The sequence below is a fragment of the Uloborus diversus genome, chromosome 5 (genome assembly GCF_026930045.1).
Source record: "Uloborus diversus isolate 005 chromosome 5, Udiv.v.3.1, whole genome shotgun sequence".
Taxonomy (NCBI): Eukaryota; Metazoa; Arthropoda; class Arachnida; order Araneae; family Uloboridae; genus Uloborus; species Uloborus diversus.
In genome coordinates this window covers 33556779-33569189 of record NC_072735.1, presented here as the reverse complement: position 1 = coordinate 33569189, position 12411 = coordinate 33556779, and the positions used below count along the sequence as shown (strand labels likewise).

Genomic DNA, 12411 nt, shown 5'->3' with positions numbered 1-12411 from the left:
GGTTTTATTTTCTCTTAGACTCTTGTGTGTCATTAAAAACTTTATATATATATATATATATATATATATATATATATATATATATATACAGTCGATTTGCAATAACTCGAAGTTTTTTCAAAGATGACTCGAAATTTATTTTGAAAGGGGGGGGGGGAGAAACAAGTGACTATGAGAGGAAGATTAATTCACCTTCACTTGCAATTCCTGCAAAATAGACCTCTAAAGCAAGAAGAGCAACTGTTTAGCCAATGTGCGATAAAGGAGTTACACATGCGGAAATGAGTTAGCTTGTTTTCTTTTGTTGTACCGTACTGTTCATACTTTGACATGTTGCTGAATTACGAATTTACTTTTAAGCTGTCAAGTTGTGAAGTCAACTGATTGTACCTTTATTCAAAGGCTGACTTAAGTTAAGATGCGTTCCCCTTCATTCTTTAGTTCAATCATTTGCTGATAAGTTCCTGAGAGACAGAGTGAGTTTTCTTTGCTATTAAAGATGTCTAACTACGTTCTCTGTCAATTATATTAAAAGAAAAAGTGAATCTTCTAAAGGGGTAGAACCCATGAATCTGAATTTGAAACGAATGAAGATGTGCACCTTTCCTGAAGTAGAATCAGCCCTATTCAAGTGATTCCAGCAGTTTCGAAATCAAAACCATGCGTTTGATTTCTTTTCCTCTCTATATTTTTGATTAAGCTGTGTATAATGTGCTTAAAAACTTTTAAGTTCTGTAATTTTGTCTGTTATATGTACATATTAAACTATTTGATGGCTTTTAATATTAAATTGTTAAAAACTGAAACTAGTGGTAAGTCGAACTTCAGATAAGTCAAAGTTTTTCGTCGGTCCCTTTGGATTCGAGTTATTGCGAATTGACTGTATATATATGTTAAAAAGTTAGTTGCTATATCTGAGATGAATGAAAAAACTCTGAAGACACTAAGAAATTTTTAATTATAACAAAAACAGGTGTCATTCCAACTTTTAAATGCTTTTTTGTTTTGAAAGAAGAGTATGAAATTAACTGTAGGGGAAGCTACTGTACCCACGGACAAAATTTACTTTTCAATTTTTGCTGGTCTCTGGGAATAGATAGTCGATTGGAAAATTTTTCAGGCTGAATCTACAACTTATCATCTAATTTGGCAATTTTTGTCAGGTGAAAATCTCAAAACTTTCAGCCTCAAAAAATTTTTCTTAAAAACCATATTTTTTATCTGTGGGTACAACAACCCGTTCATTCACCCCGCGAACAGGTGCCTTTGTACCCATAGACATATAAAACAATAATATATAAATCGTTCTGAGGAACTCAATTATACTCGATGCATTTTCATAAACTATTTTATATTGAAATACTTCAAACATTTATTGAAAATAACATTAAATAACATATCCAAAAGAAATTAAACTTTGAAAATTAATCGAAGGTTTTTTTTTTCAATTTCTTTAATTTTCCTTAATTTTTAACGTCAGTGAATTCTTTAAAAAAGTTATAAGTTTTAAGAGAGTTAATGATGTTATGAATAATTAATGCTTTTAAACATAAAAAAACTAGATTCATAATGGTATGGCTCTCTATGTACTTACATAATAACTTCAATTTATATGCAAATTGAAACCTTTAACCAAAATTAACCCATTACAAAAAAAAAAACCCCTCAGTTTAGATTGAACCAAAAAAAATCTAGAAAAGTCGACTTCAAATGAAAACAGGTGGGATTGACGGTCTGTAGATACTACAACAAGTGGGGGTTACTTCAACACTATATTTTCAAGTCGTATTTCAAATTCATCATCATTGTTAAAAGCAAATTTTGGACGTTGATGACAAGGCACCATTTTGAGGTACTTCACATTGTAAGAAGACTCAGGTGTGACCTAAGGAGACTAAGAATTGCTGTCCGTGTGTACACATCGTTGTGTGTCCTTGGGTACAAAGGTATGCCATTTTGGTTTTGCAAGGCAGTCACATCGACAGGACCAGTTTTACAACATTAAAAATGAGAAACAAAACCTTCAAAATATAATGAATCATGATATCTACAACAAAAATGAATAATACAATCCACAACGCAGTAAAAAAAAAGAAATAGTTCTTTTTTTTTACTTGGATCCTACTAAAACCTAAAAAATGTGATAGAATCTTAAATGTTCTTTTGATGGCGTTGAAATTTTCTGGGGTATTGGAGAGGGCTGTGACACACACGTTGAACCCCAATTAGGATCCTTCTCAACGATATCCGGAATTTCCCGATCAACGTTCGTAGGTACAACCGTCTGTGGGTGCAGCAGCTTCCTCTATTGTGTAAGCTTAATGCCATCTTTACTTATGTTTTTCATTTGTACTGTTTTTTGATGTAAAATATACTGTTGTTTCCTTCAAAAGTGACAGGTGTGTAATATACATTTGTTTCATTTATTTAGGTGAGGAAGCTAAAAATCCCCAGAAAGCTATACCCATTGCGATTGTAACTTCATTGTTTATAGTTTTTCTTGCATATTTTAGTGTGTCTGTAGTCCAGACATTAATGGTGCCTTACTATTTCCAAAATGTACCTGCACCTTTGCCATATGTTTTTGACTATGTTGGGTGGCCTGTTGCTAAATGGATCATCACGATTGGTGCTTTGACAGGGTTGTCTACAAGGTAAGATCTTTTTTTAAAAACTATTTATGGTTATAAAGTAAGAGTCAGAAAAATCCCGTAGCATTTGAAATCAGTACGGTGATTCAGAGCATCTTTGAGCCATTCTGGTTAAGCATCAGTCTACTTAGATTAATTATTCCTATCAGCTACTTTGTTTATTTTGAGTCAACCAATTTCTAACCAAAGCTTCATCTCATATTCCAATGCAAGTAAGCTTGCTTAGAAAAGCAAAATCTGGTATTCATCAAAATTTTCTTAAGCTCAAATTAAGCACTATCTATGCTTTTTGTTGTCAAACCATGGTAACCTTGCAGCCTGATTAGCACATGGTCATATGTGTTTGTGAACCTGGGCCTCACAATTTTAGGAACATCAAAAAAAAAAAAAAAAAGAGATAATTTCTTTTGTTCTTCCCCCCTTTTTTAAGCATTTAAATTGATTTTCTTAAGAGAGAGGCATCACTTTTGGCTTGATGGGGCCCTGCTTACCATAAAAATGCAAATCAGTTGAACTGGATCTATCTGTCTTAAAACCTGACAACAGACCATTATTCTTCAAAAAACTCATTACCTTTAGTTTGATTTGAGTTTCAAATATTTTGTACCTGCTAGAAATAGACTTACAGGTTTCTAATTATCTGTCTTTGCTTTAAAACCTTTCTTAACGACCAACCTTATATTTGGCAGTTATTAGTATACTAGAAAGTCGCCCGTCATGGTATGACGGGAGAAAATTGCTTCTACTCTTCTACATTTGAACGAAACAATTACCTGTTTGGTGATATTTTGATAGTTGAAATTAAAACCCTAACACCAGTGGATTAACCCTAAACTCCAGTAGATAGCTTTAATTGTTTTGGTTTCTTTGTTTTCCTAAAATCTCTTACCAGTAAAACAGTTAAGTTACCGGAACAAGTTCAGCCTTGTCACAATCAAGTCTCTCCCTGCATGTTATACATTACCAAAAACATATTATCAAATTATCATGCCGTGGAGCGAGTTTCATTGTTGAAACTTGCCGGTTACTCTATCATTGGCTATTATTTATATGAGGATTGGTTTTGTGGTCCTTATGTTTTAAAACTCTAATTTAAAACATTTTATGTAACATGAAAACACTCTCTTATACACTGTACTGAAACGTTTTGTAAATTAAATATTATCAGGTCATGGAATCCTATTATTCCCCTTTTTCTTTTCAAATAAAATAAAACTTCTTCCCTAGAAAAGACAAAATCCTCAAGCTGTGTATTAGCTTGCTCTTCAGGCCCGGATTACCCAATAGGCCAACCTAGGCCCTGGCCTAGGAGTGCAAGCCAAAAAGGGCGCATACCATGGAGGAAAAAAAATTAACAGCTCCTTGGGGGAAAAAAAGAGGAAAGCGGCATGCTAGTGCTTGGAGAATAAAAATCCAGCTAGAACAGATAGCAATCTGCCCACTGAGCAGAAAAAAAACAATTAGAGGAGAGGGCCGTAATGCTTGAGTCAAGTTACCGTTTCTGGACAAAATAGATAATTTTCCAGGGGCGCCGACTCCGAGGGTGCTGCAATGCTCCAGCACCTCCCCTCAAAAAAAAATATTTGTGAGGGTGCTGGACACCCCCATCGGCAGCAAGCAGAAAAATGAGTCCATACAAAAAGGGACAATTTTTTTAAAATTTAGTTAAGCTTAACAAAAAGAACAAATTATACTGTTGTGTTTTGTTCTTACATATTTGTGTTTTGACTCTCGCTAATATTTTCCTTGCTTTAGTTATTTATTTTTTTCTCGTGGAATTATTTTGTGGTAAAAAAACGAAGTAAAAGTTGATATTTTTCGCTAAGTGTTTTTGTTTAAAAAACTGAAGCACATTTTCTGAAAATTTGACCTTGTTTGGGACCTTGCCCCCCTTCACTTCTTGGTGTTCGGTATTAGAACACCCCCACTGGTTTTCAAAACCTGACACCACTGTAAATTTTCAATATCTTTGATTTGAACAATGATTTCTTGAAAATACAGCTCTGCCAAAGTAAAAAAAGAAAAAAAAAAATGTACTATAAGAGGTAAGTCACATACAGGGAAGTTCGTAAAAGCTATGATATAGAAAATGTTCAGTGCATAAAACTTGTTCATGAAACAATTTTTCTCTTGATGTCTTTAAATCATGTCAGTAAGTATGTGTTTTGCAATTAATAATTTATTAATTCATGTTTAGTTTTGACAGACAATAATTAGCGGCACTTGAAGTTTAAATATTTGAAGGGGTGAAATTATTAATTTACCGAATGAAGCTTCAAATTTTACGAAATGACAAAACACAAGTATGTGCAATTACACATGTAGCAAAATCTAACGAAAAGATACAATAAACACCCTTTTAAAGAATATTGTAATATTGTCTCCAAATTTGCCGAACCTTCAGACATTGTTTGGTAAATAAGGAAATTTTGGGAAGTTCACAGTGACCTTCTGTGGCCTTTGCCAATAATATCCCCTATTTTGTATACAAAATATTCACCATAGTCTGCTTTAGTTCTCTACACACACAAGAATTGCATATAAGTTCATAATAAATAATTTCTTAGACACAATTTTCTATCTTTTCCTTATAAATTACTTTTATTTTTGAGTTTCTCACTTATAAAACATTATATTTCGAAATATTTATTTATTATTATTATTATTTTTTAAATATTATCTTGAAGATCACAATAAAGTAGATAAAAATACATGGGATACCCCGAAGTATAAAAGAAAACTTAAATATATTTATATATATAGAGAGAGACACCAGCAGTTCTAATTTTTTTTCAAACTAGAAAAGGAAACTATCAAGGAATTCAAGAATCATGATATTTAAGTGTGAATAAAAAGGAAAAAAAAAAAAATTCAGATATTGCTAAATATTATCTCAGCTCAAACCGGTAAAAACTTTTTCCTAGGGCCACACATTTGTTTCCCAAACAGACAAGAGTTTTGAGGCGGAAAATTGAAAATTTCATTATGGAAAACCAAAACTGTTAAATGTTTTTGGAAAAGAAAAACTGGGGCAAGATGTTTTACAATTTATTTAAAGAAATGAATGAAAGTTTTGGGACTTAGCAATGTGGGGAGGAAGGGGTTTTCTGAGCCTAATCCCATCATATTACATTACCAAGAGTAACCTAAAATTGCGAATTTTAAAAAATTTAACTTCAGAAAAAGTTCACAGGTGAGATTCCCCTAACCCACTTCTACTAACATCTTCAAAGTTTATCTGAGCTTGCTTTTTATGAAACGTCAATTTCAAAAAGTTTCTGAAAGACTACAAGTATCTCTTATTTTCTGAACATCGTTGAAGACTGCCAACAATTTTTTATGGGACCTCAACTTCTAAACATCTGTGCAGGAGCGTCCCCCCCCCCACTTCCTAGTATTTTGAATTTAGTCTAAAATTTCAGAAATTATCCAGAAGAGAGTCCTCAAACTCAATCTCTTTACCTAGCACCATCAGATGTATTAGAAGTCCTATAAATGCATATTTAGAATTTTCATTTCAAAAATTGTTCAGGGAAAAGCCTTCATATCATAATAGAGTGTCTAAAATTTTGTTTTTAAGGCTCAAGCCTGAAAAGTTTCAAGGGAAGTGACCTTGATTTCACACACACACACAGTATCCCCTCCCCCCTTCCCCAACTCATTTAAAATCGGCTAAGATCAAGACCTGAATTATAAAAAAAAAAAAAGAATCCGGCCGGAGAGCCGCATACAGCAGCATTTCTCCAACATAACTAAAATTGTTTAAAATTTTGTTTTAGGACTTAAAATTCGAAACATTTTGAGGAAGAGAGTTGCCCAATTCCATCTGTTCTCCTTTTGTCATTAAAGATGGCTTACAATAAAGTATTTAGGTTTTAAATTTCGAAAACTTTCTGAGGGAGGACGTCTTTACCCCACCCATTTCCCTAACGTCATAAAAGATGTCTGCGAATCTTTTGGTCTTTAATTTCAATTAAGTTTCTTGCTTGAAGCCACCGATCGCCCGCTCATCAAAAAAATATTCTCTAAAAGTCTGTTTTAGGACCCCAATTTCTTCGTTCTCTCCCAGCATCATTTAAGTTTTTCCAAAATTTCATTTTATGACTTAATTTTGAAAAGGGAAGAGAGAGAGAGAGTTCCCTAACTCATCCCTTTTTGTAGCATCATCAAGGATGACAGTTACTTTGAGTTAAAGTGCCTTAAATGACCTAAAATTGCATTATTGGAGCTTCAATTTTGAAAAATTTCCGGGGAGCACCCGGGAATCCCCGCTCTTCTGAACATCATTAAGGGAAAATGAAAAAATAAAACCCATCCCTCAATTTTCAAACGGGCGAAGGGGCACGAAATTTTCACTTTTCCCCCGAACGCTGAGAAAGAAGGGGGGGGGGGGATACGATTTTGATACAGTTCAGATTTGTGAAAAGGGTGGGAGGGCGTAATCTCTAAGCTTGGCCTAGGGCGTAAATAAACGTTAATACGGCCCTGTTGCTCTTGCTGGTGCCAACTGTTGAGATATCATTTGTTAATAACACTGCTGGGGGAGGGGGGGTATAATCCTTCTATTTCATCAGAGCTTTATTCAAATAATTTAATAAGAAACTTTTGATTTATAATTTCTGATGTGTCTATTATTTTTGAATGAGTTGAGCCTGTTGAGTAATTTTATATTATAACTTTCTTTCAGTTTACTGGGTGCTATGTTTCCTCTTCCAAGAGTAATGTATGCCATGGCAAATGATGGATTAATTTTTAGATTTCTAGCTAACACACATCAAAAATTCAAGACTCCCCTGATTGCTACTTTCATAGCTGGAGTGTTTTCTGGTACCTTGAAAATCTTACTTCTGACCTTTGATAAATTTCAGCTTTTTCGCTATATATATATAAGGGGTAGACTTGTAAATTTTCCATTATCCAAACGCCAATTGAATCCTGAGTCTTGATCAAATTAATATGAATTTGGAAGAAAAATTTCATTTTCCAGAAAAGCAGTACCAGCATTCCGTCATCAAATGAACCCTGATAATTTATACACATACACCTACAAACATAAAAAGCTTGTTCACAATTTTCTTTGTGGATAACAAATTTGTGGTTCATCGATCGTCTGTACAATTCTTGGGCTTCGTTTGAATGTAACTCACGATGGATTAAGGTTTCGTTTTTACAGATGATAAAAATTTCCTTTGCTTTCGTGTGAAATCTCCATTCAAAAACAAGTGTGTCAAACATTATGTGGCTCCAATGGACTATGAAAATTTTCGTTGTTTTAGAACCCTGTACTGCTCTCTAAATTGTATTTTAATGCAAATTGCTCTAGTTTGTGTCAAACCAGGGATGGATATAAGGGAGGTGGAATGGGGGCGATTGCGGCAAACCTTTTGCTGTTTCTTTACCTCCTCATAGATTATCGTCTCATCCTCCAAATCAAAAATATTCTGCTTTCAATTCTTTTGTTTATCGCGCAATTAATATTTGTTCTTCGTCGGAACTTCTTAAAGTGGAACTTAATTATCTTTAAGCTGTGGCAATTGATAGAGACTATCTCCGCCAACTTTGATTGATTCCATTTATAAAAAGCTTTCAAATAAATCCCAAACTAATGTTCTTAACAAAACCTTCATCTGAAAGAATTTGGTTGTTTTGCCATTCTTTCCATCTGTAAACTATCAGGTTGCTAAGATTCTAAAACGTTGCCAATTCCAGGTGGTGTTCTCTCCTATTAATAAACTTTCATTCTCTTCTCTTAAAGATCCTATTCACCCTCTTAATTGTTGTGGAATTTATAGAATTAATTGTAGTTGTAAACTTGCCTATATTGGACAGACTCGGCGTGCTTTAAAAATTCGCTTGAAAGAGCATCAAAATTATGTGAAAAAACAATTAAATAAGTCTAGTATTGCTCAACATTGTTGGGATTCGAATCACTCTTTTGATTTTAACTTTTATCAGATTATCCAAAAATGCCCCAATTCATCAGATCTTGACTTTTGGGAATCCTTTCATATTTTGAGGAACAGTTCTAACTTAGTTAACGATCTTAGTGCAGTTCCATATTTTTCCAACATTTGGCTCCCATATCTTTAATACTGTCCTTTCCCCATTCCCCCTCCCCCTTTTTTCCCCATTCTTTTTTATCTATCTTCCTTTGTTTATTTTTACCTGTTTTGTCTTGTTGACATCCTCCATCCCCCAAATTTCTTCTATTTATCTTTATTTTTCCTTTTTTCTAATATTTTTTGTTTCTGTTTATTTTATTTCATGGTTTTCCATTCAGCTTTTCCTTTCTTGTGGTTCACGGTTACTGACATTTTCTTTTCTTTTTGTAAAAGCGTCGGCTTAATCTTTGTCCAATTGAATTCTTTCTTTCTGGGTTTCGTACCTAAGAGAAAGCTCTTGGCTTTTGCTTGCATTCCTATTGGTTCCTGATTGGTTTATAACTTTGTCATTGGTGTTTGGCTAATCCTCTGTTTTTATCTTTTAAGCTGCATGCTTGTCTGCTCGTGGCTTTTGTCAGATGTCTTTTCATCCATAAGCTCATTATTTTTTGCATTGAAAAAGGCGTTCCCTGTAACACCGAAACACGTGTCTGCTGTAATTGGCAAATTTGTGCTTTTTCTAACATTGTTTGTCTTATTTCAGAGTTTTAATGATGTTGAGGAAGGGAGTTTTGGGACTCACCCCCAGAAATATTCCGGAATTGAAATCTGAAACCTTTGTGATCACTTTTGTAAACCTGTGTACATTATACACAGTAAAAAGTGAGAAATAAAAATCAAACGCCCTCTCTTTGAAACATTTATGGATCCACCCTTGTGCCAAACTGAATATTTTCTATTCAAACAGTTGTACTCTTAGGAAAACTTGATTTCTGAAAAAAACATTTGAATCAGGCAGCAATCTTTAAGCATCTGCTTTTGAATCAATATATATGTATTTTTTTATTAGTTCCTGAAAAGTAAATAGTGCAGAATAGATTAAACCATTGGCATCTTACAATGGGGGGTTCCAGGTCTAGACCTCTCCTTTGAAGCTGAAAATTTAGTTTTATAATGAAAATTAAAGTTATTCACTTCTGTAAAAATTTGTTAATTTTTTCATTATCTAATCCAGGGGTTCTCAAACTTTTTCTACTGGCGGCACCCTTTGAAGAATTTAAATTCCTCAGTCATCTGAGATTAATATTGCTACACTTTTGTGTGGTTTTTGAAAACCGCTTGTTGGTAACGCTTAATCATCATCAAGTCGTCATCATCTTCAGTTAAGCTTTCTGATGAAGATAAAGTCACTATCTAGCGAATTTTTACTATTGCACATCACGAAATGTGAGGATGGCCTTACTGGTCTATAAATCTTATCTTGCAAACCCACTTAGCATGTATTACTATACTGATAAGATGGACACTTCATGGCACTCATCGCCTCTTCTTACAGCACCCCAGAGTGCCACGGCATCCAGTTTGAGAACCCCTGATCTAATCAATTTAATGTATTTATAAATGTGTGTGTGAAATGAAAGTTAAATTATGACTGATGTTGCTTCCATTTATTAGTATCCGAGTTGACTATTTTTATGCTGGGCATTTCTGCCACCCTTCTTTTAAAGAATTTCTTGCTATGGCTCTGTATTAAGCCAACATACAATAATATTGTTCCCCATTCACTGACACCCTCTCAAAAAGGGCGTTGAAATGAAGACTTGTAATTGAACTGGAAATGAACTGCTTGAGATCTAGAACAGAAAATACATAAATATAAATGCCAAAGCCGTCTGCTGTTCTTCCCTTGATTTTTAAACTTTTACAAAGGGGGGGGGGGGAGACCATTGACATTTATCATTTTGATCTTTTTTGGAGATGTTTTTTTGGACAAAGGGGGTTGGGTCTTGTTTTTTGGCGGTGCCATCGCTCTTAGGGGACGCTTCTGTTAGATAATTTTTGTTTAAAATGTCTTTCATTAATTCTAAAATGTATTGAAAAAAGCATATTGAATAAGAATAGAAAGCTGTGTTGTTTTATTTATTATGTTCTTTTTGCATGGTGTGAACAATACTTTCATTGAACTTTAATTATGTACAATTTTACATATTCTTAGTTTTAAAGTGAATGAATTTTTTTCTGATTGACTGCGGTAATTGCTTGCTTAATAATTATACTTAATGCTGCACTTTAAAAAATTAACTCATTGCAATTTCAAATAATTTATTAAATTTCCCTTCTAAATGAATATCTCTCAACCTACAATGATTTCAATGTAGGATCAACTATCTAACTAGTTTTTATTACTGATGGAAAAATTACTTCTGTTTAGTTTTAAAAACCATTTTTTATATTAGTAACTGAAAGAGGTAAAACCGAAACTGACCCACTAAGGTAGGATATGACCTGACCAATGAGATATCTACCTTTTCTGCGCAAAATTAAAATGTTTTACCATAGTGGCTAATTTCTTAAATCTCCACCAGGTGGATTATATAAGCTCTAGAATTACAAATTTAATACAAATTTTTATTCTCTTTGCCTGAAGTTCAAATAGCCCAATTTTTTCATCTTTTTTAGTTTGCTGTTTGCTGATGTAATTGTATTAGTTGCATGTGTTAAAGTAAAAATCTTATTTGAAATTTTTTAGGGCTCATGGCTATGATGTTTGACATCACAGAGCTTGCTAATATGATGTCAATTGGTACACTATTAGCATACACTTTGGTTGCTGTTTCTGTTTTAATATTAAGGTGAGTTGAAAAATCACAAAATTATTTACTAGTACTTTATAAGCGTTTCAATGTCAAAAAAAAGAACATTTTTATTTATTTATTTATTTATTTTATTTATTTATTTATTTTTTTTTTTTTTTGTGGTGTCAAGTGAAAGTAAAATAGTTTTCTAATGAAATATTTTCTATACGATTATTGACAGTATTTTTGATAAAATAAACGTGTAAATAAAAGAAAGAATGATTAAATGAAGTGATAATGGAACATTAAACAAAAATTTAAATAACTGAATATATGAGAAAAATTAAATGAGTGAATGAAAGATTGAAAGTATTAGGAAAATATTGGATGAAGAAATGTAAATGAAGGAATAAATAAATGAATACTTAAGTGATTTAATAAATGATTGAATATGCAAACAAAAGGCACTATTTCACTGTGCCCCCTTTTCCGTCAGCATCAACTTGGTTTATTGTGCAAAATATTTAGAGCAAAAATAAGCTTAATGTCAAAAAATAAGTAGCGTGCCAAATATTAGCAGGCCTCAATTAATATTCAAAATGTTAACAACAAAAATAGTCTTTGATTTACGACAAAATATTACAATATAAGTATCAATTTCTGAAAATTGCTTGTACTATCATATGCTCTATCTTCAGAGGTAACTTTTTCCTGGTTGAAATAGACTACACGTGTTACTGTATAGTTAAAATATATGCAGATATGTTTTGCTAAAAACTAAGTTAATATTTCACCATTTTACTTTGCCCCACATTCCTTTACTCATTGCAACATGTTTTACCAGAACTACTTTTTTAGAAGGCAAGTCTTTCTGAATCATTACGGTAGGTCTCTCAACCTCTGACATTTTTCTAAAAATTGCGTCCTTGCTATATTTAACTGAAATACATGTTTACAATGTCACAGTTCTTACGCATGCTTCTTGAAGATGGCTTGATGAAAACTGAAGGCAAAAGTGAACTGAAGGCAAAAGTTTCTACTGTAGTATTTTTTCTGTATAATGTCTTGTCTTTCTTTTTCTTC

General features: G+C 33.0%; 1 protein-coding gene across 1 annotated transcript in view; it reads left to right on the top strand.

The window, feature by feature from the left end:
- Positions 1–12411, top strand: part of LOC129222531 (cationic amino acid transporter 3-like) — a 73151-nt gene that overhangs the window by 45881 nt on the left and 14859 nt on the right. Inside the window, exons 7-9 of the mRNA XM_054857043.1 lie at positions 2432–2654; positions 7339–7478; positions 11283–11385. Of these exons, the coding sequence (XP_054713018.1) occupies positions 2432–2654; positions 7339–7478; positions 11283–11385 (466 nt within the window). The remainder of the gene's footprint in view (positions 1–2431; positions 2655–7338; positions 7479–11282; positions 11386–12411) is intronic.